The following is a 25,091-nucleotide window of genomic DNA, read 5'->3' as shown; positions in this document are numbered from 1 at the left end:
TCATCTGTTGTCGGACACTTAGATTGCTTCCACATCTTGGCAGTTGTAAATAATGCTGCAGTGAACGGTGGGTTGCATGTATCTTTTTTTTTTTTTTTTTTTTTTTGCTGTACGCGGGCCTCTCTCTGTTGTGGCCTCTCCCGTTGCGGAGCACAGGCTCCGGACGCGCAGGCTCAGCGGCCATGACTCACGGAGCCAGCAGCTCCGCGGCATGTGGGATCTTCACGGACCGGGGCACGAACTCGCGTCCCCTGCATCGGCAGGCGGACTCTCAACCACTGCGCCACCAGGGAAGCCCCTGCATGTATCTTTTTGAATTAGTGTTTTGGGGGTTTTTTTGTATATATACCCAGGAGTGGAATTGCTGGGTCATATGGTAGTTCAGTTTTTAGTTTTTTGAGAAACCTCCGTACTGTTTTCCACAGTGGCTGCACCAGTTTACATCCCAACAGTGTACAAGGGTTCCCTTTTCTCTACATCCTCGCCACTATTTATTATTTATGTTCTTTTTGATGACAGCCATTCTGACAGGTATGAGGTGATATCTCGTTGTGGTTTTGATGTGCATTTCCCTGATGATTGGTGATGTTGAGAGTCTTTTCATGTGCCTGTTGGCTATCTGTATGTCTTCTTTGGAAAAACGTCTATTCAGGTCTTCTGCCCTTTTTTTAATCAGGTATTTTTTTTTTATGTTGAGTTGTATGAACTATATATTGATATTCTAGATATTAACCCCTCATTGGTCATATCGTTAACAAATATTTTCTCCCATGCAGTAGGATGTCTTTTCGTTTTGTTGATGATTTCCTTTGCTGTGCAAAAAGCTTTTAAGTTTAATTAGGTCCCATTTGTTTGTTTTTGCTTTTATTTTCTTTGCTTTAGGAAACAGATCCAAAAACATACTGCTACGATTTATGTCAAAGAGTGTTCTGCCTGTTTTCTTCTAGGATTTTTATGGTTTCTGGTCTTAACATTTAGGTTCTTAATCCATTTTGAGTTTATTTTTGTATATGGTGTTAGAAAGTGTTCCAATTTCATTCTTTATATGTAGTTTTCCAGTTTTCCTAGCACCACTTGTTGAAGAGACTGTCTTCTCCACTGTATATTCTTGCCTACTTTGTTATAGATTAATTGGCCATAAGTGCACAAGTTTATTTGTGGGCTCTCTATTCTGTTCTATTGATCTATTTGTATGTTTTTGTGTCAGTACCTTAGTGTTTTGATTATTGTAGCTTTGTAGTACAGTCTGAAGTCAGGGAGCATGATTCCTTCAGCTCTTTTCTTCTTTTTTGAGACTGTTTTGTCTATTTTGTGTTTCCATACAAATTTTTAAATCATTTGTTCTATCTCTGTGAAAAATGCCATTGGTGTTTTGATTGGGATTGCACTGAATCTGTAGATTACCTTGGGTAGTATGGACATTTTAACAATATCAATTCTTCCAGTCCAGGAAGACAGTGTGTATTTCCATCTGTTTGTGTCATCTTCAGTTTCTTTCATTAATGTCTTACAGTTTTCAGAATACAGGTTTTTTCCCCTAGGTATTTTTTTTATTTTTGACGTGATGGTAAATAGGATTGTTCCTTGATTTCTCTTTCTGATAGTTCATTGTTAGTGATTAGAGATGCAGCCAATTTCTGTATATTCATTTTGTATCCTCCAATTTTACCAAATTCACTGATGAGGTCTAGTAGTTTTCTGGTGGTATCTTTAGGATTTTCTATGTATAACATCATGTTATTTGCAAACTGATCGTTTCACTTCTTCCTTTCCAGTTTGGATTCCTTTTTCTTTTTCTTGCCTAATTGCTGTGCCTAGGACTTCCAATACTATGTTGAATAAAAGTGGCGAGAACAGGCATTCTTGTCCCTAATCTTGGAATGCTTGCAGTTTTTCACCATCGAGAATGATTTTAGCTGTGGGTTTGTCATGTATGGCCTTTATTACGTTGAGGTATGTTCCTTCTATGCCCACTTTATGGAGAGTTTTTTTGTCATAGTGGATGTGGAATTTTGTCAAAAGCTTTTTCTGTATTTATTGAGACGATCATTTGGTCTTTATTCTTCAGTGTGTAGTTTGGTGTCTCACATTGATTGATTTGCAGATATTGAAGAAGATCCTTACATTCCTGGGATGTCCCACTTGATCATGGTGTATCATCCTTTCAATGTACTGTTGGACTTGGTTTGCTAATATTTTTGAGGGTTTTTGCATCTGTGTCATCAGTGATATTGGCCTTTAATTTTGTTTTTTGAGATATCTTTGTCTGGTTTTGGTATCAGGGTGATGCTTGCCTCATAGAATGTACTTGGAAGTGTTCCTTCCTCTGCAATTTTTTGGAATAGTTGGAGGAAGATAGGTGTTAAGTTTTTTCTAAATGTTTGATTGTATTCACCAGTGAAGCCATCTGGTCCTGGACTTTAGTTTGTTGGGAGTTTCTAAATTACTGATTCAGTTGCATTACTGGTAATTGGTCTGTTCATATTTTCTGTTTCTTCCTGGTTCAGTCCTGGGGGATTGTACACTTCTAAGAATTTGTCCTTTTCTTCTAGGTTGTCCATTTTATTGGCATATAGTTGCTTGTAGTAGTCTCTTAAGATATTTTGTATTTCTGTGGTGTCAGTTGTACTTCTTTTTCATTTCTGATTTTATTGCTTTGGGCCTGCTCCCCCCCGTTTTTTGTTTTTTTTTTCTTGTTAAGTCTGGCTAAAGGTTTATCAAATTTGTTTATCTTTTTTAAGAACCAACTTTTAGTTTCAGCTTTTAGTTCTTTTTTCTTTCTTTCTTTCTTTTTTGTCTCTATTTCATTTATTTCTGTTCTGATCTTTATGATATCTTTCCTTCTACTAACTTTGGGTTTTGTTTGTTCTTTCTGTAGTTCCTTCAGGTGTAAGGTTAGATTGTTTGAGATTTTTGTTTCCTGAGGTAAGCTTGTATCACTATAAACTTCCCTCTTAGAACTGCCTTTGCTCTGTCCCATAGATTTTGGATCATCATTTTTTTCGTTTCCACTTCTCTCTAGGTATTTCTTTATTCCCTCTTTGGTTTCTTCAGTGATCCATTGGTTGTTCAGTAACATATTGTTTAGCCTCCATGTTTGTGTTTTTTGCAGTTTTTTCTTTATAGTTGATTTCTAGTTTCATAGCATTGTGGTCGGAAAAGCTGCTTGATATAATTTTAATTTTCTTAAGTTTACTGAAGCTTGTTTTGTGGCCCAGCATGTGATCTATCCTGGAGAATGTTCTATGTGCACTTGAATTTGTATTCTGCTGCTTTCAGATGGAATGTTCTATGTATATCAGTTGAGTCCATCTGGTCTAATGTGTCATTTAAGGCCATTGTTTCCTTACTGATTTTCTATCAATGGATGATCTGTCCACTGATGTAAGTGGGGTGTTAAAGTCCCTTACTATTATTATGTTACTGTCAATTTCTTTCTTTATGTCTGTTAAATGTCTTCCTTATGTATTTTAGGTACTCCTGTGTTTTTTGCATATATATTTACAATTGTTATATTTTCTTCTTGGATTGATCCCTTGATCCTTCTTTGTAGTGTCCTTCTTTGTCTCTTCTAACAACAGTCTTTATTTAAACTCTATTTTGGGGAATTCCCTGGCGGTCCAGTGGTTAGGACTCCACGCTTTCACTGCAGGAGGCCCAGGTTTGATCCCTGGTCAGGGAAGGAACTAAGATGCCACAAGCTGCATGGTGTGGCCAAAAAAAAAAAAAAAAAATCCTGAAGTCTATTTTGTCTGAAAAGTATTGCTACTCTAGCTTAGTTTTGATTTCCATTTGCATGGAATATATTTTTCCATCCCCTCACTTTCAGTCTGTTATGTGTCTCTAAATCTGAAGTGAGTCTCTCATAGGCAACATACGTGCAAGTCTTTTTTTTTTTTTATCAATTCAGCCACTCTGTGTCTTTTGATAGGAGCATTCAGTCTGTTTATTTACATTTAAGGTAATTATTGATACGTATGTTTTTATTGCCATTTTGCTAATTGTTTGGGGGTTGTGTTTGTAGGTCTTTTCCTTTCTTCTTTTGTTCCCTTGTGATTTGATGACTGTCTTTAGTGTATTGTATTCCTTTTTCTGTTTGCATGTGTATCTATTACAGGTTTTTATGTTTTTTTGTTTTAATATTTTTACTGAAATATAGTTGATGTGCAGTGTTGTGTTAATTTCTGCTGTACAGCAGAGTGACTCGGTTTTACACATATATACATTATTTTTAATACTTTTCCATTATAGTTTGTCACAGGATATTGAATATAGTTCTTTGTGCTACACAGCAAGACCTTGTTTATCCATTCTCTATATATAAAAGCTTACATCTGCTAACCCCAGCCTCCCACTCCATCCCTCCCCCAGCTACCTCCCCTTTGGCCACCACCAGTCTGTTCTCTATGTATGTGATTCTGTTTCACAGATAGGTTCATTTGTGTCATATTTTAGATTTCATATATAAGTGGTATCATCATGGTATTTGTCTGACTGCACTCAGTATGATAATCTCTAGTTGCATCCACGTTGCTGCAAATGGCATTATTTCATTCTTTTTCGTAGCTGAGTAGTATTCCGTTGTATACGTATACCACATCTTCTTTATCCATTTATCTGTTGATGAACATTTAGGTTGTTTCCATGTCTTGGCTGTTGTGAATAGGGCTGCTATGGCATAGGGGTGCATGTGTCTTTTTGAATTATAGTTTTGTCTGGATATATGCCCAGGAGTGGAATTGCTGGATCATATGGTGATTCTGTTTTTAGTTTTCTGAGGAACTTCCATACTGTCTTCCACAGCGGCTGCACCAACTTACGTTCCCACCAACAGTGTTAGGAGGATCCCCTTTTCTCCACACCCTCTCCAGCGTTTGTTACTTGTAGACTTTAATGATGGCCATTCTGACCAGTTTGAGTGGTACCTCATTGTAGTTTTGATTTGCATTTCTCTAATATTAGCAATATAGAGCAGCTTTTCATGTGCCTATTGGTTATCTGAATGTCTTCTTTGGAGAAATGTCTATTTAGGTCTTCTGCCCATTTTCGATTGGATTGTTTTTTGTTGTTGAGTTGTATGAGCTGTGTGTATATTTTGGAAAGTAAGCCCTTGTTGGTTACATAGTTTGCAAATATTTACTCCTGTTCTGTAGGTTGTCTTTTTTTTTTTTATGGTTTCCTTTGCTGTGCAAAAGCTTGGTAAAGTTTGATAAGGTCCCATTTGTTTATTTTTGGTTTTATTTCTATTGCCTTAGGAGACTGACTTAAGGAAACGTGGGTACAATTTACGTCAGAGAATGTTTTGCCTATGATCTCCTCTAGGAGTTTGATGATGTCAGGTCTTATGTTTAAGTCTCTAAGCATTTTGAGTTTATTTTGTGTATGGTGAGTTTATTTTTGTGTATGGTGACAGTCTTTTCACCACTTGCTGAAGAGACTATCTTTTTCCATTGTATATTCTTGCTTCCTTTGTCAAAGATTAATTGACCATAAATGTGTGGGTTTATTTCTGGGCTCTCTGTTCTGTTCCATTGATGCATATGTCTGTTTTTGTGCCAGTACCACACTGTTTTGATTACTGTAGGTCTGTAGTATTTTCTGAAGTCTGAGAGGGTTATGCCTCTGAGATTTTTGGTTTGTGGTTACCATGAGGTTTTTATGTAGCAGTCTATATATATACGTAATTGTTTTAAGTTGCCAACCTCTTAACTTCAAATGCATTTGAAATACCGTACATTTGTACCCTCCTCCCCCCACGATTACTGATTTTTTTATATAAAGTTATTTTTATTTATATTATCCATTTTGTTTTGGCTGCGTTGGGTCTTCATTGCTGCGCACAGGCTTTCTCTAGTTGCAGTGAGCAGGGGCTCCTCTTCGTCGCGGTGTGTGGGCTTCTCATTGCAGTGGCTTCTCGTTGCAGAGCATGGGCTCTAGGCACGCAGGCTCAGTAGTTGTGGCTCGCGGGCTGTAGTGCGCTGGCTCAGTAGTTGTGGCGCATGGGCTTAGTTGTTCCGCGGCATGTGGGCTCTTCCTGGACCAGGGCTCGAACCCATGTCCCATGCCTTGGCAGGCAGATTCTTAACCACTGCACCACTAGGAAAGTCCCCGATTACTGTTTTTGATATCATATTTTACATCTAATTATTTTGTGTATCCTTTAACTGCTTATTGTGGGTTTAGGTGGCCTCACTACTACTGTCTTTTAACCTTCCTACTAGCTTGGTGCGTGAATGATTTCCTACCTTTACTGTACGTTTGCCTTTACTGATGTGTTTTTTCCTTTCATAATTTTCATGTTTTTAGTTGTGGCCTTTTCTTGTTCACTTAGAGGTTTCTTTAACATTTGTTATAAAGCTTGTTTGGTGGTGAACTCTTTAGCTTTGCTTGTCTGTAAAGCTTTGTTTCTGCATCCAGTCTGAACGAGAGCCTTGCTAGGTAGAGTCTTCTTGGCTGTAGGTTTTTCTTGTTCACTGTAGATATGTTGTGCCACTCCCTTCTGGCCTGTAGGCGTTCGGCTGAAAAGCCAGCTGATAGCCTTATGGGAGTTCCGGGGTTCCCTTGTATGTTGTTGTTTTTCCCTTGCTGCTTTTAATAATCTCTAATTTTTGCTGTTTTAATTACAACGTGTCTTGGTGTGTTCCTCTTTGGGTTAATCCTGTGTTGGACTCTGTGCTTTCTGGACTTGTATGACTGTTTCCTTTTCCAGGTTAGGGAAGTTTTCAGATATGTTCTCAACCCCTTTCTGTCTCTTCTCCTTCTGGGACCCCTGCAATGTGAATATTAACATGCTTGATGTTGTCCCAGAGGCCTCTTAAACTGTCCTCATTTCTTTTCATTGTTTTTTCTCTCACCATCAGTGGTTTCCACTACTCTTGTCTTCCAGCTCATTGACCTGTTTCTCTGTATCATTTAGTCTCCTGTTGATTCCTTCTGGTATATTTTTCATGTTACTCTTCACCTCTGGTCGTGCTTTATATTTTCTGTTAAAAGCTTCTCATTTCTTGCACTGCGCGTCCGTTCTTCTCCTGAGTTTTTTGATCCTCGTTAGTCACTACCCGGAACTCCTTCTCGGGTAGATTGCCGATCTCCACTTCACTTAGCTCTTCTTCTGGGCTTTTATCTTGTTCCTTCATCTGGAACACGTGCCTCTGTGGCCTCATCTTGCCTAAGCTGCTGTTTGTATTTTTATGTATCTGGTAGGTTGCTTATGTTTCCCGACCTTGGGGAAGTGGCCTTTCGTAGATGTCCCATGCATCCCAGCGGTGCACTCCCCTCGTCACCCAAGCTGTATGCTCTAGGGTTTCCCCCGTGAAGGCTGTGTGGGTCTTGCTGTGGCGGCGGGCTGTGGGCAGGCTCGCGGGGCCCTCGCCCAGTTGGTTGCCAGGCTCTGTCTCACGTGGAGGCTGCTGGCTGCCGCTTGGCAGGGCCCGGTCACAGGGTGGCCGAGTGCAGAGCTCCAGGGGGCCCCGGGGCTAGTGCTGGCTCACTGGTGGGTGAAGTCAGGGTCCAGGAGACTCCGGGGCAGTTGCTTGCCCACTGGGGGGTCCTGGGGTTAGTGCCAGACTGCTGGCAGGCAGAGCTGGGTCCTAAGCCTGGTTGCAGGACCCAGAGGTCCCAGAGCTGGTGTAAGATCACTGGGCTGGGGGCGGTCAGGTTGTTCCTAATGCAGTTGGGTGCGGGGTGTCCTGAAGCGTGTGCTGGCCTGCTAGTGGCCAGGGGCCAGCTCGTCCCAGGGCGAGAAGGTCTGGCGTGCCATGGGCAGGATGAGGAATTGGAGTTCTCTTGCATCTGGCGTGTGCCCCCTGGTGGGGGTGGCAGGGCCTGGGGCTGGTGCCCACTCACTGGGGGCTGGAGCTGAGTCCTGGGCCGTCTGGTGGGCAGGGTTGTGTCCTCAGGCAGTCTCCAGGCAGCCTGTCTGCTGCTGGGTGGGGCTGTGTCTCAAGCCCTGTTCGGCCAAGGGGTCCCAGCACCGGTGCCTACAGGCTGCTGGGTGGGCCCGGTCTTGGCGCCGGAGGAGCTAGAGGGAGGATCCCACAGCGGTACCTGCCAGCCCCAGCATACACACGCAGGAGGCCCAGGAACGGCCGCCGCCAGTGTCTGTGTCCCCAGGGCGAGCCGTAGCTGCTTCCCACCTCTCCAGGAGACTTTGGAAGACCAGCAGGTAGGTCTGGCCCAAGATCCCAGGAAACTACAGCTTTGGCCCCGGGTCCCGGAGCGTGGGAGACTTTGTGTGTGCCCTTTAAGAGGGAAGTCTTTCTTCCCCCCAGTCCTGTGGAACTCCTGAAATTAAGCCCCACTGGCCTTCAAAGCCAAATGCTCTGGGGGTGCATTTTCCCAGGGTAGGACCCCTGAGCGGGGGGGAGTGGGGGGCCTGATGTGGGGCTCAGAACTCTCCCTCCTGTGGGAGAACCTCTACCACGTTAGTTTTTCTTGTTTGTGGGTCACCCACCTGGGGATGTGGGCCCGACTATACAGCAAGTCCACCCCTCTTAACTGTCTCACTGTGGTTCCTTCTGCATGTCTTTGGTTGTAGATCTTCTTGGTAGGTTCGGTCTCTTTCACTGTGCTACTGGTGGGCTCGTGAGAGGAGGTGAGCTCAGGGGCTCTCTACTCTGCCACCTTGGGTGATCTCCAGCTCCAGTCTGGCCGAGAGAACTTTCCGCACTGACGGATGCGGGCCAGCCGAATACAGCAGCCCACTGACCTTGTCTGACTGTTGACCACCAAAGACAGCGTCAGTGCAGCCAAGAAGCTTTTCATGTCTTTTCATTCAAATTGGTTCTTGTTTAAACAAACAGCCACATGTGGCTCCCCCCCCCAGGATCTGCATCCCGACACCAAGCCCACCCCAGCCCCTGAAATGAACCACTCCAGACAACGGTACTTTTCCAATTATAGCTTTTTTTCTTTTCTTTTTTTTATGAAAAAGATCACACAGAATTTGCCAACAAACAAAATTCCAAAAGAAACTTAAAAAAAAAAAAAAGGAAAACAATAATTCCCCCAAAAAACAAAACTGAAGTCTGGCTTTTCCTTCCCTTAAGATTGTCTGGACGAGGCCTCCGGTCCCCCGGAAGGCGTGGGGGCTGTAAGTGCTTTCGTGGGCTGAGCAGGGCTGCAAGCTTGCCGGCTCCCTCTCCCCTCCCTCAGCCTCTGCTCTCCCTAAGTCCTTCTCCATCCTGGGGGCGAGTACAGTACACCTGGGCCGGGGCGGGGGTGGGGGTGGGGTCGTGTGGGGTGAGGTTGGGACAGGGGGCCCGTGAAGCTGGGTGCTAGACACGCTCATCTAACAGGAAATAAAAAATAATATTCTGCACGTCAGAATGTGTTCGCTTTTTTTTATAATTTCATAGCTATTTTTTTCACAGTTTTAAAAAGTTTATATTTATATATATTTATATATATTTATCTTTATATATATAATTAAAAAGTTGACTCCATTTGAAGGCGTATGATACAGGGGAGAGTCTCTTGGTACAATAAAACTGTACAGGTTAAGAACTGCCGCCTCCCTCCGGGTATGGCCGGGACGAGGATTTCAGCACCATGGGGGTTGTCTGTAGTGTGAGGGTCTGGACCAGCGGGGTGGGCCCTCCCGGGGCCTCGGGGCATGCAGCCCCCTCCCCCTGGTGCCTGGCCGGTGCTCCTGGGCACCCCCCCCCCCCCACACACACCTGGCTCTGTTCCCCAAGTCCAGGCCATCCTGAGAGGGTGGAGGCCGGGCCCCGGACAGGCACCCCAGAACAGGCCCGGCCTGGTCGCTGAGGCTGGGGAGACATGGGAGCGCCCCCGTCCCACGGTGGGAGGCTCGGGGCGGGCTCCGTGCCAAGGGGGCCGGGCACTGGGAAGACCCCCCAAGCAGCGGGAACCGCCCCCCCCCCCAAGCGAGCATCAGGTGGGTTGCTCGGAAACCCCCTCCCACCGAATCCCCAGCTGGCACCAGGACCCGGCCGAACGCTTACAAGGTGCTGGGACCCGTGAGGGGCCCTCTCGTGGGGTCACCGAGGAGTCAGGAAGGGGGTCTGGACGTGTGCACATGTGCGCACACACGTGCATGCATACGGGCACACACATGTACACTTACGCGCCAGGCTGTCCGTGGGCACACTCGCATGCACACAACCAACGCACGAGGCCGCCGAGCCGTGGCAGTGATGGGGAGGGCCCCGCCGGGCCGGGCGCTCAGCAGAGCACAGGCACGCCGTCGGTGGAGAAGATCATGCCTGTGGTGGGCTCGTAGGTGCCCGCCAGGTAGTACAGGCCCTCGCTGTCCTGGTACTTCTTGGTCTTGAGCATCTGCTCGTACTGCTCCAGGCCCACCACCAGGCACTTGTGCGACACCGTCTGCACGTCGTTCTCGTCCACGTGGGAGGACTGGTACAGGGCGCGCTGCGGGCACACGGGCGGGCGTCAGGGTGAAGACCCCTCCCAGGCCTGAAGGACCAGGGAGAGATCCCCAGAGAGAACTCGAGAAACACAGCGGGGCTGAGGACGAGGATGGACAGAGACCAAGGGAGAGACCCAGAGACTAGGAGATCAAGAAACAGACACAGAGACCTGCAGAGTAAGAGACCAAGGGTGACAGACGCAGAGACAGCGGCTGGGAGAGACAGACCAGGCAACAGCAGCTCAAGGTCAGAGAGACTGGGCGGGGAGGCCGAGGGAGCCCGGCCCCTCCCGAGGCCGCCTGGGGAGGGTTATTGGAGGCCCCACCAGCGCCGCATGCTCTCCTACCTCCATGAAGTCCTTCCTTTGGCTGGAGGCTCGCAGGGCTGCGGGGAGGCTGCGGCCGGGCTTCTGGTCCCAGTGCTGTGAGCGCAGACCGGGGGCTGCGGTGAGCCCGGGCCCCGCCTTGCCTGACCCCCGACCCCGACCCCAGGGTAGGGACCGCCCCAGCCATCGCCCCCCAGCACGGCCCGACGCCGAGGCCCCGGCCCACCTGGCCCTCATGGAGGCGCTTGCCCGGGCTGGTCTCCTCGGGGTGGTAGAACCACTTGACGCGGACCACCATGTTGCTGCCCCACGACTCCCACATGCTCTGGATGCGGCCGATGTAGGGCAGGTTGGGGCGGCCAGCTGACAGGAAGACGGCGCAGTCCCCGATGCGGATCATCTCCTTGCCGCGCCACGATGGCCTTGTAGAAGAGCTTGCGGGCCTTGCCCTTCAATGCCGCGGCGCTGTGGGCGGGCGAGTCGGGTCAGGGCACGCGCCCCGCCCCCGCCCCCGCCCCGACCCCGGGTTCCACAGCAGCGGCGCCAGGGGAGAAGACCCCTGCTTGCTCTGATCGGGGAGCCCTCGCTCATCCCCTTGGCCGACCGGGTTTCCAAGAGAGACTCCACGGAAACTAAGGACCCTGCAGCTGGGAGCGACTTCCAACTCCCCGTTGCCTGAGCCGTGTCGGCCGGCGGTGCCGGCGGGGCCCCCAGGGACGCCCCACACGCGAGCGTTTGTGCGGCGACCGGCCACAGCCACTGCTGGGGCCCAGCAGGATCCCTGCTCCTCCCACTGGGTCCTGACACCAGCCCTCGAGGCACAGCAGCCCCTGCTGGCCCCCAATTTCCAGACAGGGACCGGGAGGTCCCAGGAGGGGACACGGCTGCGTCTCCGGACAGAGCACAATCGCTCCCCCCCCACGCTGCCCCGCACGTCGGGGCTACAACGAAGCAGGTTCACTCAACACCCACCGGGGTCACAAAGCCGCTTGCTCGCGGCACAGCCTCAGTCTACACCACCCCGAGCAGCGCGGGGGCTCAGTACCAGTCAGCCCCGCAAGCGTCGGAGCAGAGGTGAGGGAGTAGGGCGTGGGCGGTGTCAACCCCCAGGCACGGCCGATTGCCCCGCCCCCCCACCCCCCCACCCCCCGCCCATTTCCCCAGGAAAGCCACTAAACAGATCAGAGCCCGGCCCGGCGGGATCCAGCACTGGGCCCACGTCTGCCAGACCCACAGTGTGGCTGGATTTTTTTTTTTTTTTATTCACTCAACAAACATTTCCTGAAGCCGCCTCAGTGCCCCCGCCTGGGCTGGCACTGGGACGCACAGATGGGCAGGCTCCAAGGAGGGAAGAGACCAGCCACCAGAATCCAAAACCCACCGCCAGGCAGCTCTGGGGCCCGTCACTGTCCCCAGGCAAACACGGAGAAGCCAGGCCTATGCAAAGCTCTGCTCTGCCCTCCAGTGGAGCCAGCGCGCCTTCTCCTCGACTAACCTGTAAAACTCGTTTCCCTTCTCGGACTGGCCACTAGGCGGCGCCAAAGCGTTTTTTGTCTTTCTTTTTTTGTCTGAACAAGAAAAACCCACAGGCTAATTTCCTACTTTATCCACCTGTCCCTTTTCTACTTTTAATTCACTGGATCCCTGGTGAGACTTTTTTTTCGGCCGCATCGCAGCAAGTGGGATCTTAGTTCCCCGACCAGGGATCAAACCCGTGCCCCCTGCAGTGGAAGCATGGAGTCCTAACCACTGGACTGCCAGGGAATTCCGTGACAGACTTTTTTAATGTCCAGGTTTCTTACGTGTTCTGTAAACTGCTCAAATTATTTTCAGCTCAAAGCATGGTACTAACTGATTCAAGGTGATAGGGACGGCTAAGATCTCTAAACCAACGCATCTGACAGCAGGTATGTTTTTAGGCATCCACGGCCACTCTCCTCACAGATCCCCCTTGGGCCCCTGTGGCCAGCACAGGACTTGGTCTGGCCAATCCAAACATCCCATCCTTCTCCTGGCCATTGTGACTGGCTCAAGGGTGCACCCGGGACCTAAGCCAAAGACGTGCCAGCAACTTTAGCTTGAACCCTAAAAAAGACACCTCCTCCTACTGTCACTTCTGAGCTGGTAGAAGGTCAGCTGAAAGCTGCTGGGGCTGCCGGAGAAGGAGACCAGTACAGAGGAAGAAAGGAGAAACTCGAGCCTGGAGCACGAGCCCGAGAGTGCCTCTGAAAACAGCCCTCAGGCCCCTGGATCCAGCTGTACCTGAAGCCGGACACCCTAGACTTTCCTATTAAATGAGTTTGGCCCTGCGCTCTGACCTCTACAGCAGCAAGTGCCCCCAGCAACACTGACACTGGAACGTGCAAATGGAAGATGCTAAGATAAGGAACTGGCCAATCACCGTGGGGGCAGGACAGTGAGAACATACCTGTCCTCGGCTCAGAAGCCATCACTCCTTGATATGGCCCTGGATACAGTGCCTGCCGGGACCAGAGCTCCAGAGGAGCTGGTCTGGAATGTCTGAGTGTGGCTCGTCAGGAAAGATTCTACAAGAATCTACACATTCAAGTTTGCTATCTCAAGTGGTGGCCCTGCCAAGAGAGGCCCTTTCAGCCTGGAGCCAGCAATCGGGGGGTGGGGGACGCACGTAAAGTCCGACAACTCACACCTTGCAGGGTCGGAGCAGCACATCATCTGCCCCAGATTCAAGGTGGTGCCGCAAAGGCAGGGAAACCAGGAGCGCGGGAGCTGCGGGGGTTGGGGGAGGACCCTCCCCGACTTCCCACTCTGCAGCACTTGCCTGACCAAGGGGGGAGTTCCCCACCCTATTCTAAGGAGCCTTTGAGGGTGCAGCCTGTGGCAGGTGGAGTTGTCCACCCACCAACCCCCGGGGATCCAACTGACCCTGGGTGGCACAGTGGGGAGCCCTAAAAGGCTGCTGCCTAGACAGAAACCCCCAAGCTAGTCTTGATTCAGAACATCCTCCAACTTCTCCGGCCTTGCTAACGCAGCCAGGGAGCTGATACAATGCAAACATGCCAGAAGCTTCTTAAGCGGTACACTGCCAGAGGCCCTGCAAGCTCATCGCTGTCAGCCCCCAACCCCTAAAACCTGCCTGGCAGCACCGGCATTAAAAAGGTCCAGACCCAGCCAGGTGCCTCCTCCTGGCCTGGCTCTGGCGTGGCCTCGGAGGACCGTGGACCAGGGCGGCAGACGCTGTGGGGAAACCAGACGGGCTGCACCCGTAGACAAGGAGCCTGGCTCTTCCTGCCCAGGGGCATGGGGTGGACTGGTGGCCTCCAGGCTGTTCCCCTTCTGCACACAGAAGCTTCTCGTGTGTGCGTGTATATGCAGGTGCATGCACGTGTGTGCATTTGTGTGTGTGTACACGTGCGTGTCTGCATGTGCCCAAGGCATGGGGGGGCCTGGAGGGCTCCTTCTGGAGAACAAACACCCACCTACTACAGGGGTGGCCACATGACTCAGACGCAGTCAACCAGAACGTTCTGCCTTTTGGGCCACACCGATTAGCTCAGGGGCAGGCAGTGACCCAGCCCGGCCAAGAGAGGGAAAGAAAGTACCTTCTGCTGTGACTGCTAATTAGCCAACCAGAAGCCTTGAGCCATTCGTTTTCAGCGGAAAATGAAGCAAAAGCAAAGAAACTCAGGTTGTGTGGCCGCGCAGTTCTGAGACCCTGCGGCATGGCAGCTAAAGGCCTGTGCGGTAAGTGGGTCCCGCGGAGGGTGGGTCTGGGTCCCGGGGACCAGAGGCAGTGCTGCTGTGTGAGGGGCAGGACTCTGGTGGAGTCAGACAGACTCCACACCCGTCACCCCGACTCTCCGCCGTGGGGCTGCTGGGAGGCCAGAGAAAGACACGTGGGGACAACCCCGCCCCCAGCTACCTGGGTGGGCTTGCCGAACCACTTCCAGAGCTGCCGGGCGGGCAGGAAGGCGGCGATCTTGGGCCGGTTCTCCACCGACGGCAGGCGCTGCCGCTTGGCCAGCTCCTTGGTGGTGGGGAGGTGGACGCCCTCCCTCTTCTTGGGCCGGCTCTTGGCCCCGGCCTGGGCCTGGGCTGCACGGGCTGCGGGGGCTGCGGCGGGGGGGCCTGGGGCGCGGGCGCCGGCGCCTTCTTGCCTGCAGAGTGGGCCGAGGAGCGGGCCTTGGCCGCCTGCTTGGGCGCCTTGCTGGCGAGGGCCGGCGGGGCAGAGGGCCCGGCTGCCGGGGCAGGGGCGGCCTCGTCATCCGAGCTGCAGGAAGAGTCGTCCGTGGTGGAAGAGGACGAGGACGAAGAGGACGACGACGAGGAGGACGACGAAGACGACGAGGAGGACGAAGAGGACGAGGAGGACGACGAGGACGACGAGGACGACGAGGAGGACGAGGAGGACGAAGAGGACGACGACGAGGACGAGGACGAGGACGACGAGGAGGCCCTCGAGCTGGAGGCGCTGCAGCTCCGGCCGCCGCCCTGGCCGTCCTCCTCTCCCTCCGTCTCAGAACTGCTGCTGCTGCCGCCACTGTCGCTGCTGCTGCCGCCGCTGCTGCTGCCGCCGCTCTCCGACTCCTCGGCCCCGTCCTGCTCGGCCTGGCCCTTGTCCGGGCTCTTGGGGCTCCCCGAGTCCTCGAACGTGAGCACGGCCCCAGGCTCCTGGGCCAGGTCGCCGTCCCCCGCCTTGGGCCGGGCCGCCTTGGGCTCGCTGCCGCCGGCCCCCGGAGGGTAGCTGCCCAGGCCCAGCAGGCCCTTGGGCTCCTGCCAGCCCCCCGCGCCAGCGTCCTCCCGCAGAAGCAGGGCCTCTTTGGCCTTCTTGCTTTTGGGCGACGTCACGCCCTCATGGTCCAGCTTGACGAGCAGCTCGGCCTCTTCCCCGGGCCTCCGGGAGCCCTTGGGGGCCGACTCCTCAGCAACCCGGGCCTTCTTGGGCTTGGGGCGCGTGGCGGGCATGGTGATGGGCATGGCGACGAGGGCGGTGGGGGCCAGGGCCGCGGCGGGGGCCGGCAGCTCCCCAAAGGGCTCGGGTGCCGGGCAGCTGGTGAAGGCGGACGGCGCTGGGCTGGGCTGTCGGGGAGCTGGGCGAGCCTTGGGGGCCTTGGCCCGCTTGTCCACAGATTCTGGGGGACTCTTCTTGGAACCTGGGGTGCTGATGGGCTCCAGGGCCAACGGGGTACTAGGGACCTCATCCGTCGAGCCCCCCTCCTCCAGGACGGCAGCTCTGTCTAGAAGAGAGAAGGAAAAAGCCCAGTGAGGCCAGCACTTCGCGAGCCAGTGAGCCCGTCCCCATCCCGGCTCTGCCGGGTCCTGAGCGGGGCTGGGGCGGCAGCCTCTCGGGGCCTCGGGACGAGCGGCTCTCGCACCTTAGTTGTCCACATGTGGTGGCCCCAGAGTGGCCCTCGGGAGCCTGGGCTCTTAGCCCAAAGAACTTTGCTCTGGAGGGAACACAGCTGGCTGGATCTCAGCTCTGCCTCTGACAGGTCAACGCGCCTCCCTGAGCCTCAGTTTCCTAATCTGTCACAGGGCCCAAATAGCCCTGCAGCACCAAGTTCCCACACAGGTGGGGAGTGGTGTCTGTGCAGAGACCCTGTGTGAGCAGCAGGCCCCAGGTCCCGGCGGCCCAGGCACGGCCAACGTACCGCTCTTGGCTTTGGTGCTGGGCTTCCGCCCGCGCCCCCGGGCCTTGGCGCCGGGCTCCTCGGACCCTGGCACGGCCCCGTCTTTGCTCTCCCCGGTGTCTTTGCTGGTCTTCCGGCTGCGGCGCTTGGCGCTAGGCACCAGGAGGGCGGGGGACGGCTCAGCACCTGTGGGGCAGGACAGACAGTGGCTCAGGCCCGGGTCTCCGCTCTCCCGGCCACAGGAGTGTCATCTGTCGTGGGGAGGAGGCGGGGGGAGGGACCAGACAACACTGTGTGGCCGACCCCACTCAGCCTGCCCACCTAGGCTACGCAGTCGGGTGGGAGGCCCATCTGCAGGGACGTAGCTTGGGTGTCTGCACATGCGTGCGACGGGGGCTCCTCGAATAAATGACCAGGGTGGGGCTGACCCTGTGGCTTTCATGATCCATTTGGAGGGTTCACGGAAACACTGGACCCCTGGAAGTCAGGCAGTCCTGGGTCCGAGTCCCGGCTCTGCCTCTGACCAGTCGAGGGACCCTGGATAAGTCATTTCACCTCTTAAACCCGAGGTTCGTATTGGCCAAAGGGGATGGTATTTCCAGACACACAGGACTGGACAAGAATTGAACGCTATCACGGACACGGCGTGGAACTGCCCGTGACAGTTACCGATCCCTCCCTGGCCTGCACTGCCCGGCCTGGGGCTGGTCTCACAAGTCTCGGGATGCAGATCTGGGGAGGCCTGGGATTCCCCCCTCCCGAGACCATTCTGGGAGCCCCCACCCACACTTTCTGCCATTTCCACCCCCTGTGGGTGCAAATGGTCCAAACAGCAGACAGAGCCCAGAGCCAGCCTGCAACGGGTGGGCCCCCACCGGGCGGCAGGACCACCACTCACACTGGATCTTGTAGTCGGGGGGCAGGAGGCGGATGTGTGAGAGGGGGATCCTGCCGGTGTCTCCGTCATCAAACTCCACGGTGATCAGGTCCCCGTCATCCTCGAGGCCCAGCAAGCCTGTGGGAGGAGGGGCGGAGTCAGGGGGCTGAAGGGGAGCAGAGACGAGCCGGGAAGCAGTCCCGGGAGCAGGATGCAGGAGGGCGGGTGCGCAGCAGGCAGGACGTGGGCTTCAGAGCCAGGCAGTCCCGGGAGCACCGGCTCCCAGTCCAGCCGAGCGCGCGGCCGTGTCCACTCGTCCCGAGACCCTCCCCAGATCAACGAAGAACAGCAAGGACGGGGCTGTAAAGGACACGGAGCGGGCAAAGGGACAGCAGCGGTGAGAGTGCCGGACATTCCGAAGACAACACCCGTGTGGACAAGAGGAACTGCCCTCACTCTGGGCTCTCTGCTCAGTCAGGGGCCTGGAAGGAGGTGGCACCAAAGAGAAGGAACCCGGCTTTCACAGGGGAGCCCCAGGATCCCCTCTCCTGAGCACCAAGCACCTCTGCAGGCAGGGATGCAGGGACCCCACCCCTGGACAGACTCGGGGGTGCCACGGCAGCAGGGGCTGCAGGCTTTACGCCTGGACACTGGGCACAGCAGAGGAGGGTGGCAGGTGCCACACCAACCAGGGTGACAGGGAAGTCCGAACAGAGTGGACTCAGGCGGTCCCAGGAGCACCGGCTCCCAGTCTGGCCAAGCGCGCGGCCGTGTCCACTCGTCCCAAGACCCTTCCCAGATCAACAAAGGATGGGGCTGGGGTCATCCCAGCCCCATTCCCAAGTGCTGGACACTGAGCCCTGAGGCTGGAGCCGTGGGCTATCTGATGAGTGAAGAGCCACAGGTGCTGGTACTGGTGTCCCTAAACAAAACATCCCCCCCCAACCTTCAGGAGGCCCTGCCCACACACAGCTTCCAGTCTGCTTGCTGAGGATCACCAGTGACGAAAGAACAGCCTCCAACAAAGGACAGCACAGAACAGAGAGGTACAGACACACAGCCCACAGGGAGAGGAAGGGAAAGGCAGAAGGAAAGGGAGCTGAAGAAACCTCAAATGGAAACAATATGTCCCCAGAAAAAAAAGGAATCCATGAGAACAAAAAGAGAACAAAAATTAAAAAAAAAAAAAAAGAATATTTAGACAGTAAGAAAGAACTCTTAGGAATACTATAAATGACAGCAGAAATATCCAAAATTCAATAGAATAGAAGGGCCAGAGGGCAGAGGTGAGGAAATCTTCCAGAAAGTAGAACAAAAAGATTAAAAAAATGGACAAAAATGAGAAAAAAGATCCTAGTCTTGAGGGCCACCAGATGAGTGTGAGTTCCAGGAAAAAGAGGGTAAATGAGGGAAGGAAACTCTCCAAGAAGTAATATGAGAAAAAGTTCTAGGAACAAAGGAAATCTGCTTCCGAATCAAAGCCCCCTTCCCCCAAATACCCAGCAACAGAGAGAGAGAGAGAGAGAGAGAGAGAGAGAGAGACCACATGAAATTCCCGATCTAGGAATAATGGGAAGATTCTGAGTTTCCAGAGAGAGAAAAGTGGGTCTCCTATGAAGATTTGGGCCTCTGACATCAGAATCCGGATGGAACAGTGACTTCGAAAAGGTGAAGGAAGATTATTTCCAATGTAGAATTTATACCCAGCTCAACTATCTCTAAAGAACAGGATAGGGGGCTCCCCTGGGCACAGTGGTTGAGAGTCCACCTGCCGATGCAGGGGACGCGGGTTCGTCCCCGGTCTGGGAAGATCCCACATGCCGTGGAGTGGCTGGGCCCGTGAGCCATGGCCGCTGAGCCTGCGCGTCCGGAGCCTGTGCTCCGCAACGGGAGAGGCCACAGCAGTGAGAGGCCCGCGTACCGCAAAAAAAAAAAGAACAGGATAGGATAAGGAGATCTTGGGCACACATGTACTTGAGGAATTTACCTCCCATGGACCCTTTTTCTCCGAAAGCTACGGAAAGGTCCTCTGCCACAAGGAGGGAAAGGGACAAGGAAGAGAAAGACATGGGATGCAGCACAGGAGAGAGAGAGAAATGGAATTCTCAGAATGATGGTAAGGGGAAATCCCAAGAGTGACACCTGTGAGGCAGGCCTAGCAAGCCGTCAGCCCCCAAGGCTCAGAGGCCAGAGAGCCCCGGGAGAGCTAAACAGAGATGAACTTTTCCCCTTGTGAGAGAACTTCCTGCCCAGCATCCCCGTTCCCATCTCCTGGGCACGTATGGATGACGTTAGGCGGCCAAGAGGTGGACTATCTTTGGCCTCTGGTTTTGGCTTCGGGCTGCAACACACACGCAGACCCCCAGCTCCCCGATGTGCTGGCTCTGCAATAGCTAAGTGTGCACTGTCTGCCTACCTGCCGGCTTTGTAGGTCTGGCGTCCACACACCCACATCTTCTGGGCTACCTGTTATTTTGTCTGCCCAGCTTCCAATCTCTTATTCTGCTAACAAGGTCAACGTTCCTGGGGAAGCGGCCTTCCCCTTCTCAGTCCACAGGCAAAAATCAGGAAGCTGCCTCAGTCGTTAGCAAGGACAAGCCCAAGACCTGTGACCCACATGAAATCCATGTGACCCACGTGAAATCCATGTGACCCAAGCCAGCTCAGTGAGACTCCATCCTAGGACCCAGATGGGAAAAGTGGGAGATTCTCTGATGACAGAATTTGTTCAGAAGGTGAGAGAGTCCCCAGGAGCGGGGTGTGATGACAGCACAGCTGAGAGCATGGCTGACGGACACTGGGAGCCTGAGCCCCGATGACACCGCGGCACAGTGACTGGGTCCAACCGCGCCTAAAGCCCTGTAAGTCTTCACTCAGACGAGCCGATAAAACTCTGTGCTTAAGGCCACCTGACTTGGGTTTCAGGAACCAAATGGATTCATGCCAACACGGCGGGAAACGGGTGTCAGGGAGGGTCTCGGGGGAGGGTCTCACCTCGGACCACGGTGCCCGGGTAGAGGCAGCGGTACTGCTGGCTCCAGTAGGCTGCGATCCTGGTCCCTTGCGGCAAGAAGCGAGTGGAGGCCGGCCTCACGTCAATGATCTGGGAAGGCGAAGGGCTGAGCGCGGGCGGTGGGCAGAAGCAGCCCCGCGCCCCCCCCCCCCAGCCCCGTCTCCCTCCCTCACCGCCTCCTGCAGCAGCTGCTCCAGACAGTAGATGTGGGGCCGGTTCCCGCGCTCGCCCTCCACCACCACACGGTATCTGCGAGGCCAGGGCGGCGAGGCGTGAGGTCCCCAGGGGAACCGCCACGCCCCAGACTCCCAGCACCCCCACCCCCACCCCCGCGCGCCAGCTCTACCTCCCGCACCACGGGGACGTGCCGTTGGAGCCTGAGGGTCTGCTGACCTGCGGCATAAACTCGGGGCCAGTCTGGCCCCTCTGTGCCCCGCTTCTTCGTCTGCACAACCAGGGTTCACAGATCCAGGAGAGCCCAGCGCGCCCTCTCCTGCTCCTTCCCGCTGAGCCCCACCCGGGGGCCCGCCCATGCCCCCCGCTCCTATGCAGGGAAGCCACAGCTCAGAGAGGCGAAGCGACGCGCCCAGAGGCCCAGCAAGGCTGTGGGTGCAGGACTGGGCGAGGCGCTTAGGCTCTGAGCGGGGCTGCCCCGCCTGGCGCCCGCCCGCACTCACATGTCCGGCGAGTGCACCGTCTGCACGTGCCCCGCGTACAGCAGCTTGTCATCCATGGGGATCAGCACACGCAGGCCGTCCTTCAGCTCGTCCTTGTCGATGATGCAGGAGCGAGGGGCTGTGGGAGTGGGCTCGGGTGAGGCGGGGTCGCAGCGGGGTTGGGGGCGGGGGGTCAGCCTTGAGACCCTCCGTCCCGTCCCCTGGGCCCTGCCCCCCAGGCCCACCTGTCGCCCCGTCACCCCTCTCAGAGCAGAAGGCCCAGGGTGCCCGCGGGCACACGTGCATCTGTGCGCGCGGCTATGTGCCAGCAGACGGGCCTCGTGCGGGGCGCTGCATGCGTGCCAGGTGTGCACAGCCCCTCCCCTCCCAGCACGTCTGCGAAGATCCCAGGCAGGGAGGAACCGGGGTGACACCCCGCAGGTGCTGCCCCACCCTCATCTGAAGACCACCCCTCTCTGAGCCCCGCCGTGAGGCGATGCGCCATCAGAGCCCGTCACGCCCCTCGGCCACAGCCCTGGGACCCCTCCACCAGCTCCTCCTCCACCTGGGATGCTATCTGTTCTGGTGGACACAATCCCCCACAGCTGGGCTGTCAGCGCTGCCCACCCCGACCAGGCCTCCGCCCGAGGCTGCCACGCCCCATCACCGCCCCGGGCCATGTCCCCTCCTGGGACCCCCACCCCAGACTCTCCTCAGTTCTCCCCACCCCGGGCCCGACCACGCTGCTTCAGCCTCCTGGGCCTGCTCCTCTTCTCTATAGGACCTTGAACCTGGGCCCTCCCTGCCATTACCCCACACAGAGAAACCCAGATGGCTCGCTGGGGTGGACGGAATGACAGGCCCACTTCTTGGTTCCCGCCTGCACCCACACCCCTGCCACGGCTTCACCACAGGTGGAGTGGACTTCCCACCTCTTGACCTTGGGTGTGGCCACGTGACCTGTTTTGGCCAACGGACGAGGGTAGAAGTGCTTGAATCTGAACCGAGCGAGGTCTCGGGAGGCCTCACTGGTTCCCACTCTCCCTCTCGAGCCTCTGGCAGCACGGCCATGAGAAGAACACACCCTGACCAGCCCAGCGGTCCAGGTGGGGCAGAGCTGTCCCTGCATCAGTGGACCCCTAGCCGTCCCATTATCATGGGAGCAAGCCCAGCTAAGGTCACCCTGCTGTCCTGCTGACAACTTACTGCCACCCTCCATTGAGTCTGAGCACTTGGTTGTTACACAGCAATAGCTGACAGATACACTCCCAAGCAGGTGACAAAGCTCCTCAGGGCTGGCCCTGCTCCTCCTCTCGATCCATCCCCACCCCTACCTAATTCAGGTCCTCAACCTCAAGCTCCAGACCCCCAGGTCCAAGTGCCTACTGGATGTCACCTCCCTGGGATGTCCTCCGAGCATCCCAGCCTCCAGCCAGCAAAGCCCAGTTGCTCCCCTCTGAGACCTGTCTCGATGACAGCTTCTCCCCACCACCTGCCAATACCCATCCACACCCCTTCTCTTCCCCTCATCTGCTCACACAGCCCATGTACTCTCCCTCCTAATGCACTCAAACCCCCCCCATCTCCCTCCCAGCTGCCCATTCCCTGCCCCTCCCCATGCTAGCTCAGGCCCTAGTAACTGCCCCAGGAGAACCTCCTGCACCCGCAGGCCCAAGCCAACCCAGCATCGTGGGCGCTCACCGGGAGTTAGTGGCCTCTCCACAGCCCCGCCTCGTGGCAGGTGCTCATCCTCAGAGAAGCTCGAGTCCTGGTTGGGCTCGAAGTCCTCCTCGGCAGCCATGCTCTCCATCAGCTTGCTCACGGCTCCCCCCTTCCCCCGGTTCTGGGGACAGAGCAAGAAAGACCAATGGCTTAGGACACGGCATCCCAGTCCTGCCCGGCTAGGACCCTCCCTGGAATCCCGGGGTCACACTCAGGCCTCGGTGGAGTCTGCCACATGGGGGACTGGGGTCCCAGCTGGGCTCACCCCCAAGACCAGAGGGAGGATGAAATGGGCTGAGGCAGTGCCTCCAGCCACATGAGGGATCTGGGGGCATGGGGGTGGAGCACACCCAGGGACGCCTCCGTCTGTCAACCAAGCAACGCAATTCACCCAAGCCTGGGGCCCCATGGGAAACCTCACCTCCTTCTTCACCTCCTTCCCTTTGGCTTTGGCCTTGTTCCTCTTGGCAGCGGCCGGAGAGCTGGTGTGAGGGGCCCGGGCCTCGGGGGGCAGGGCAGGAACACGGGGAGGGGGCAGCGAGGCTCCTGATCCGGCCTCCTTCCCCTTCTTCTTCTGGGGATGAAGTGACAGGGTGGCCGTCAGAGGGCAGAGAGGGCCCAGGCCCCGCCGCTCACTGTCCAGAGAGAGGACAAAACACCCTCCCTCTCCTGGCAAGTATTTCTGGTTTCAATCTTGTTTTATCACTACTGTATATTACTTGTTGTTAAAAAAAAAAAAAAAAAAAGACAACACCGAAGTGTATATATGTGAGTTCCTCTCCAACGATCCCACCAACCACAGAGGTAAATAGAGGGACTAATAACAGCATGGTGTGTCCTTCCAGAGCTTTCCACAAGCACACATAACCATGTAAACATGTGGGCTATGCAGACACATCTGTGTATACACAGTACTTTCTTTTTTAAACACAGATGGGAATTTACCAAAAATTCTGCTTTGCAACGTTTTCCCCCTAGTATGTCTGGCAGACACAGAGGTGGTGGCTGCCCAAGGTGCCTTGATGGGGGGACCCGAGATTCATCCGACCACCCACGTCTGTTTTTTCCTCTGCTGGATGGTGCCAAGAAAAACAACACTACCAATTAGTTCTACAGGTATATTCCTGGAAGAAGCATTTAGAACCGTACACCCACTGTCCGACTGCTTCCGGAGGCCTGCATTACTTTCCTCTTGCCCCAGAAGTGTGGGGTGCCACATCCCCACCAACTCCAAGCCCCCAGGGTGGCTCAGGGACGCTCCCCACGCTGGGGGAGCGGAAACTGGGCCAGCGTATGGGGACTGTGCATGGCTCCACTTATCAGAGCAAAAGAGTGGAAACAACCTAGATATCCAGCAACCTGGTGCGTCCGTAGATACAGTTACAAGCTTTTATCACAGCGGCTGAGGGTCCTGTTCTGAGGAAGAGGTGACAGCACAGGAAATGGAAGTGATGATACTCTGTATAAGAAGCAGGTTCATGCTACAAAGGTGACGGGCGGTGGGGGCAGGGGTCACTTCATGCCTTTTTAAAAGCCACATGCCTAACGACCAACCACCAAGTCATGGGGCCACAGGGGAGATGGAAAATTAAGACACCGAGAGAAGGAAGACTGGGCGAATGTTACCAAGACAACAGCAGAAGTCACAGCTTCCACATCAGACGGGTGAAATCCAAACCCAAGAGCATTAAAAGGAAAAAAGTGGGAAATGTTAGAGCGATAAGAGGTATTCATTTTAATCTCTATTTGGGGGGAGAAATATGTATTTTTTATGTATACACACACACATTATATTTTCTCGTTTCTGGTGCATGTTTGATCCTGTGCACATTTCTGAAATCAGACTGCATCTTGGGGGTTGAAGGACTGTTTGTCATGTGGTTATGTCTCCTCTTGCCCTGACTTCTGTTATTAATTAGACAGCTTGTCTTATGGGGCACATCTTTGCAGCTGTACATAGTGGGGCAAGAGACACTGACAGCCCAAAAAAAAGAAAAGTTATCTCCGTATGGAATTTAATTTTCTTCCTTTTCCTTATCATGCAAATTACTGTTACAATCAGATAAAACTGATAACCTTTTCTTTCCCACTGACCAGAAAGCCCATTTCTGGGAAGATTTTTTTTTTTAATAAAAAAACTCCAAAACTGACAAGTTCTGTACACAGAACAGAGATGTTCATTGCTGTGGTAATTACGATGGCAAAAGACCATCATCAACCAAATCACCAACGGCTAGCATGGGTGATGGCGGGAGACGTTGAAAACCACAGGACAGCAAGATGGTGGAATGTTATTCAGCCATTTGGAGACAGTGATTTAAAAAAAAAGTAAAATAAACGGTCATGCCACACAGGATACAGAGGCTTCCCTGGTGGTGCAGTGGTTGAGAGTCCGCCTGCCAATGCAGGGGACACGGGTTCGTGCCCCGGTCTGGGAAGATCCCACATGCCGCGGAGCGGCTGGGCCCGTGAGCCATGGCCGTGAGCCTGCGCTGGGC

At 54.0% G+C, this 25,091-nt stretch overlaps 1 protein-coding gene across 1 annotated transcript in view; it reads right to left on the bottom strand.

Moving 5' to 3' along the window:
* Positions 1-9,567: 9,567 nt before the first annotated feature.
* The window catches only part of TNRC18 (trinucleotide repeat containing 18), an 83,338-nt gene continuing 67,814 nt past the window's right edge, over positions 9,568-25,091 (bottom strand). The window contains 13 exon segments of the mRNA XM_032605274.1: positions 9,568-10,392; positions 10,738-10,812; positions 10,943-11,128; positions 11,130-11,165; positions 14,603-14,787; positions 14,790-15,932; positions 16,347-16,511; positions 17,224-17,340; positions 20,197-20,305; positions 20,389-20,464; positions 20,893-21,010; positions 22,573-22,714; positions 23,015-23,167. Of these exon segments, the coding sequence (XP_032461165.1) occupies positions 10,186-10,392; positions 10,738-10,812; positions 10,943-11,128; positions 11,130-11,165; positions 14,603-14,787; positions 14,790-15,932; positions 16,347-16,511; positions 17,224-17,340; positions 20,197-20,305; positions 20,389-20,464; positions 20,893-21,010; positions 22,573-22,714; positions 23,015-23,167 (2,712 nt within the window). The 3' untranslated portion in view covers positions 9,568-10,185.

Source organism: Phocoena sinus, chromosome 15, assembly GCF_008692025.1.
Source record: "Phocoena sinus isolate mPhoSin1 chromosome 15, mPhoSin1.pri, whole genome shotgun sequence".
NCBI lineage: Eukaryota > Metazoa > Chordata > Mammalia > Artiodactyla > Phocoenidae > Phocoena > Phocoena sinus.
Note: the sequence above shows the minus strand (reverse complement) of the source record. Positions and strands in the feature narration are given on the sequence as shown.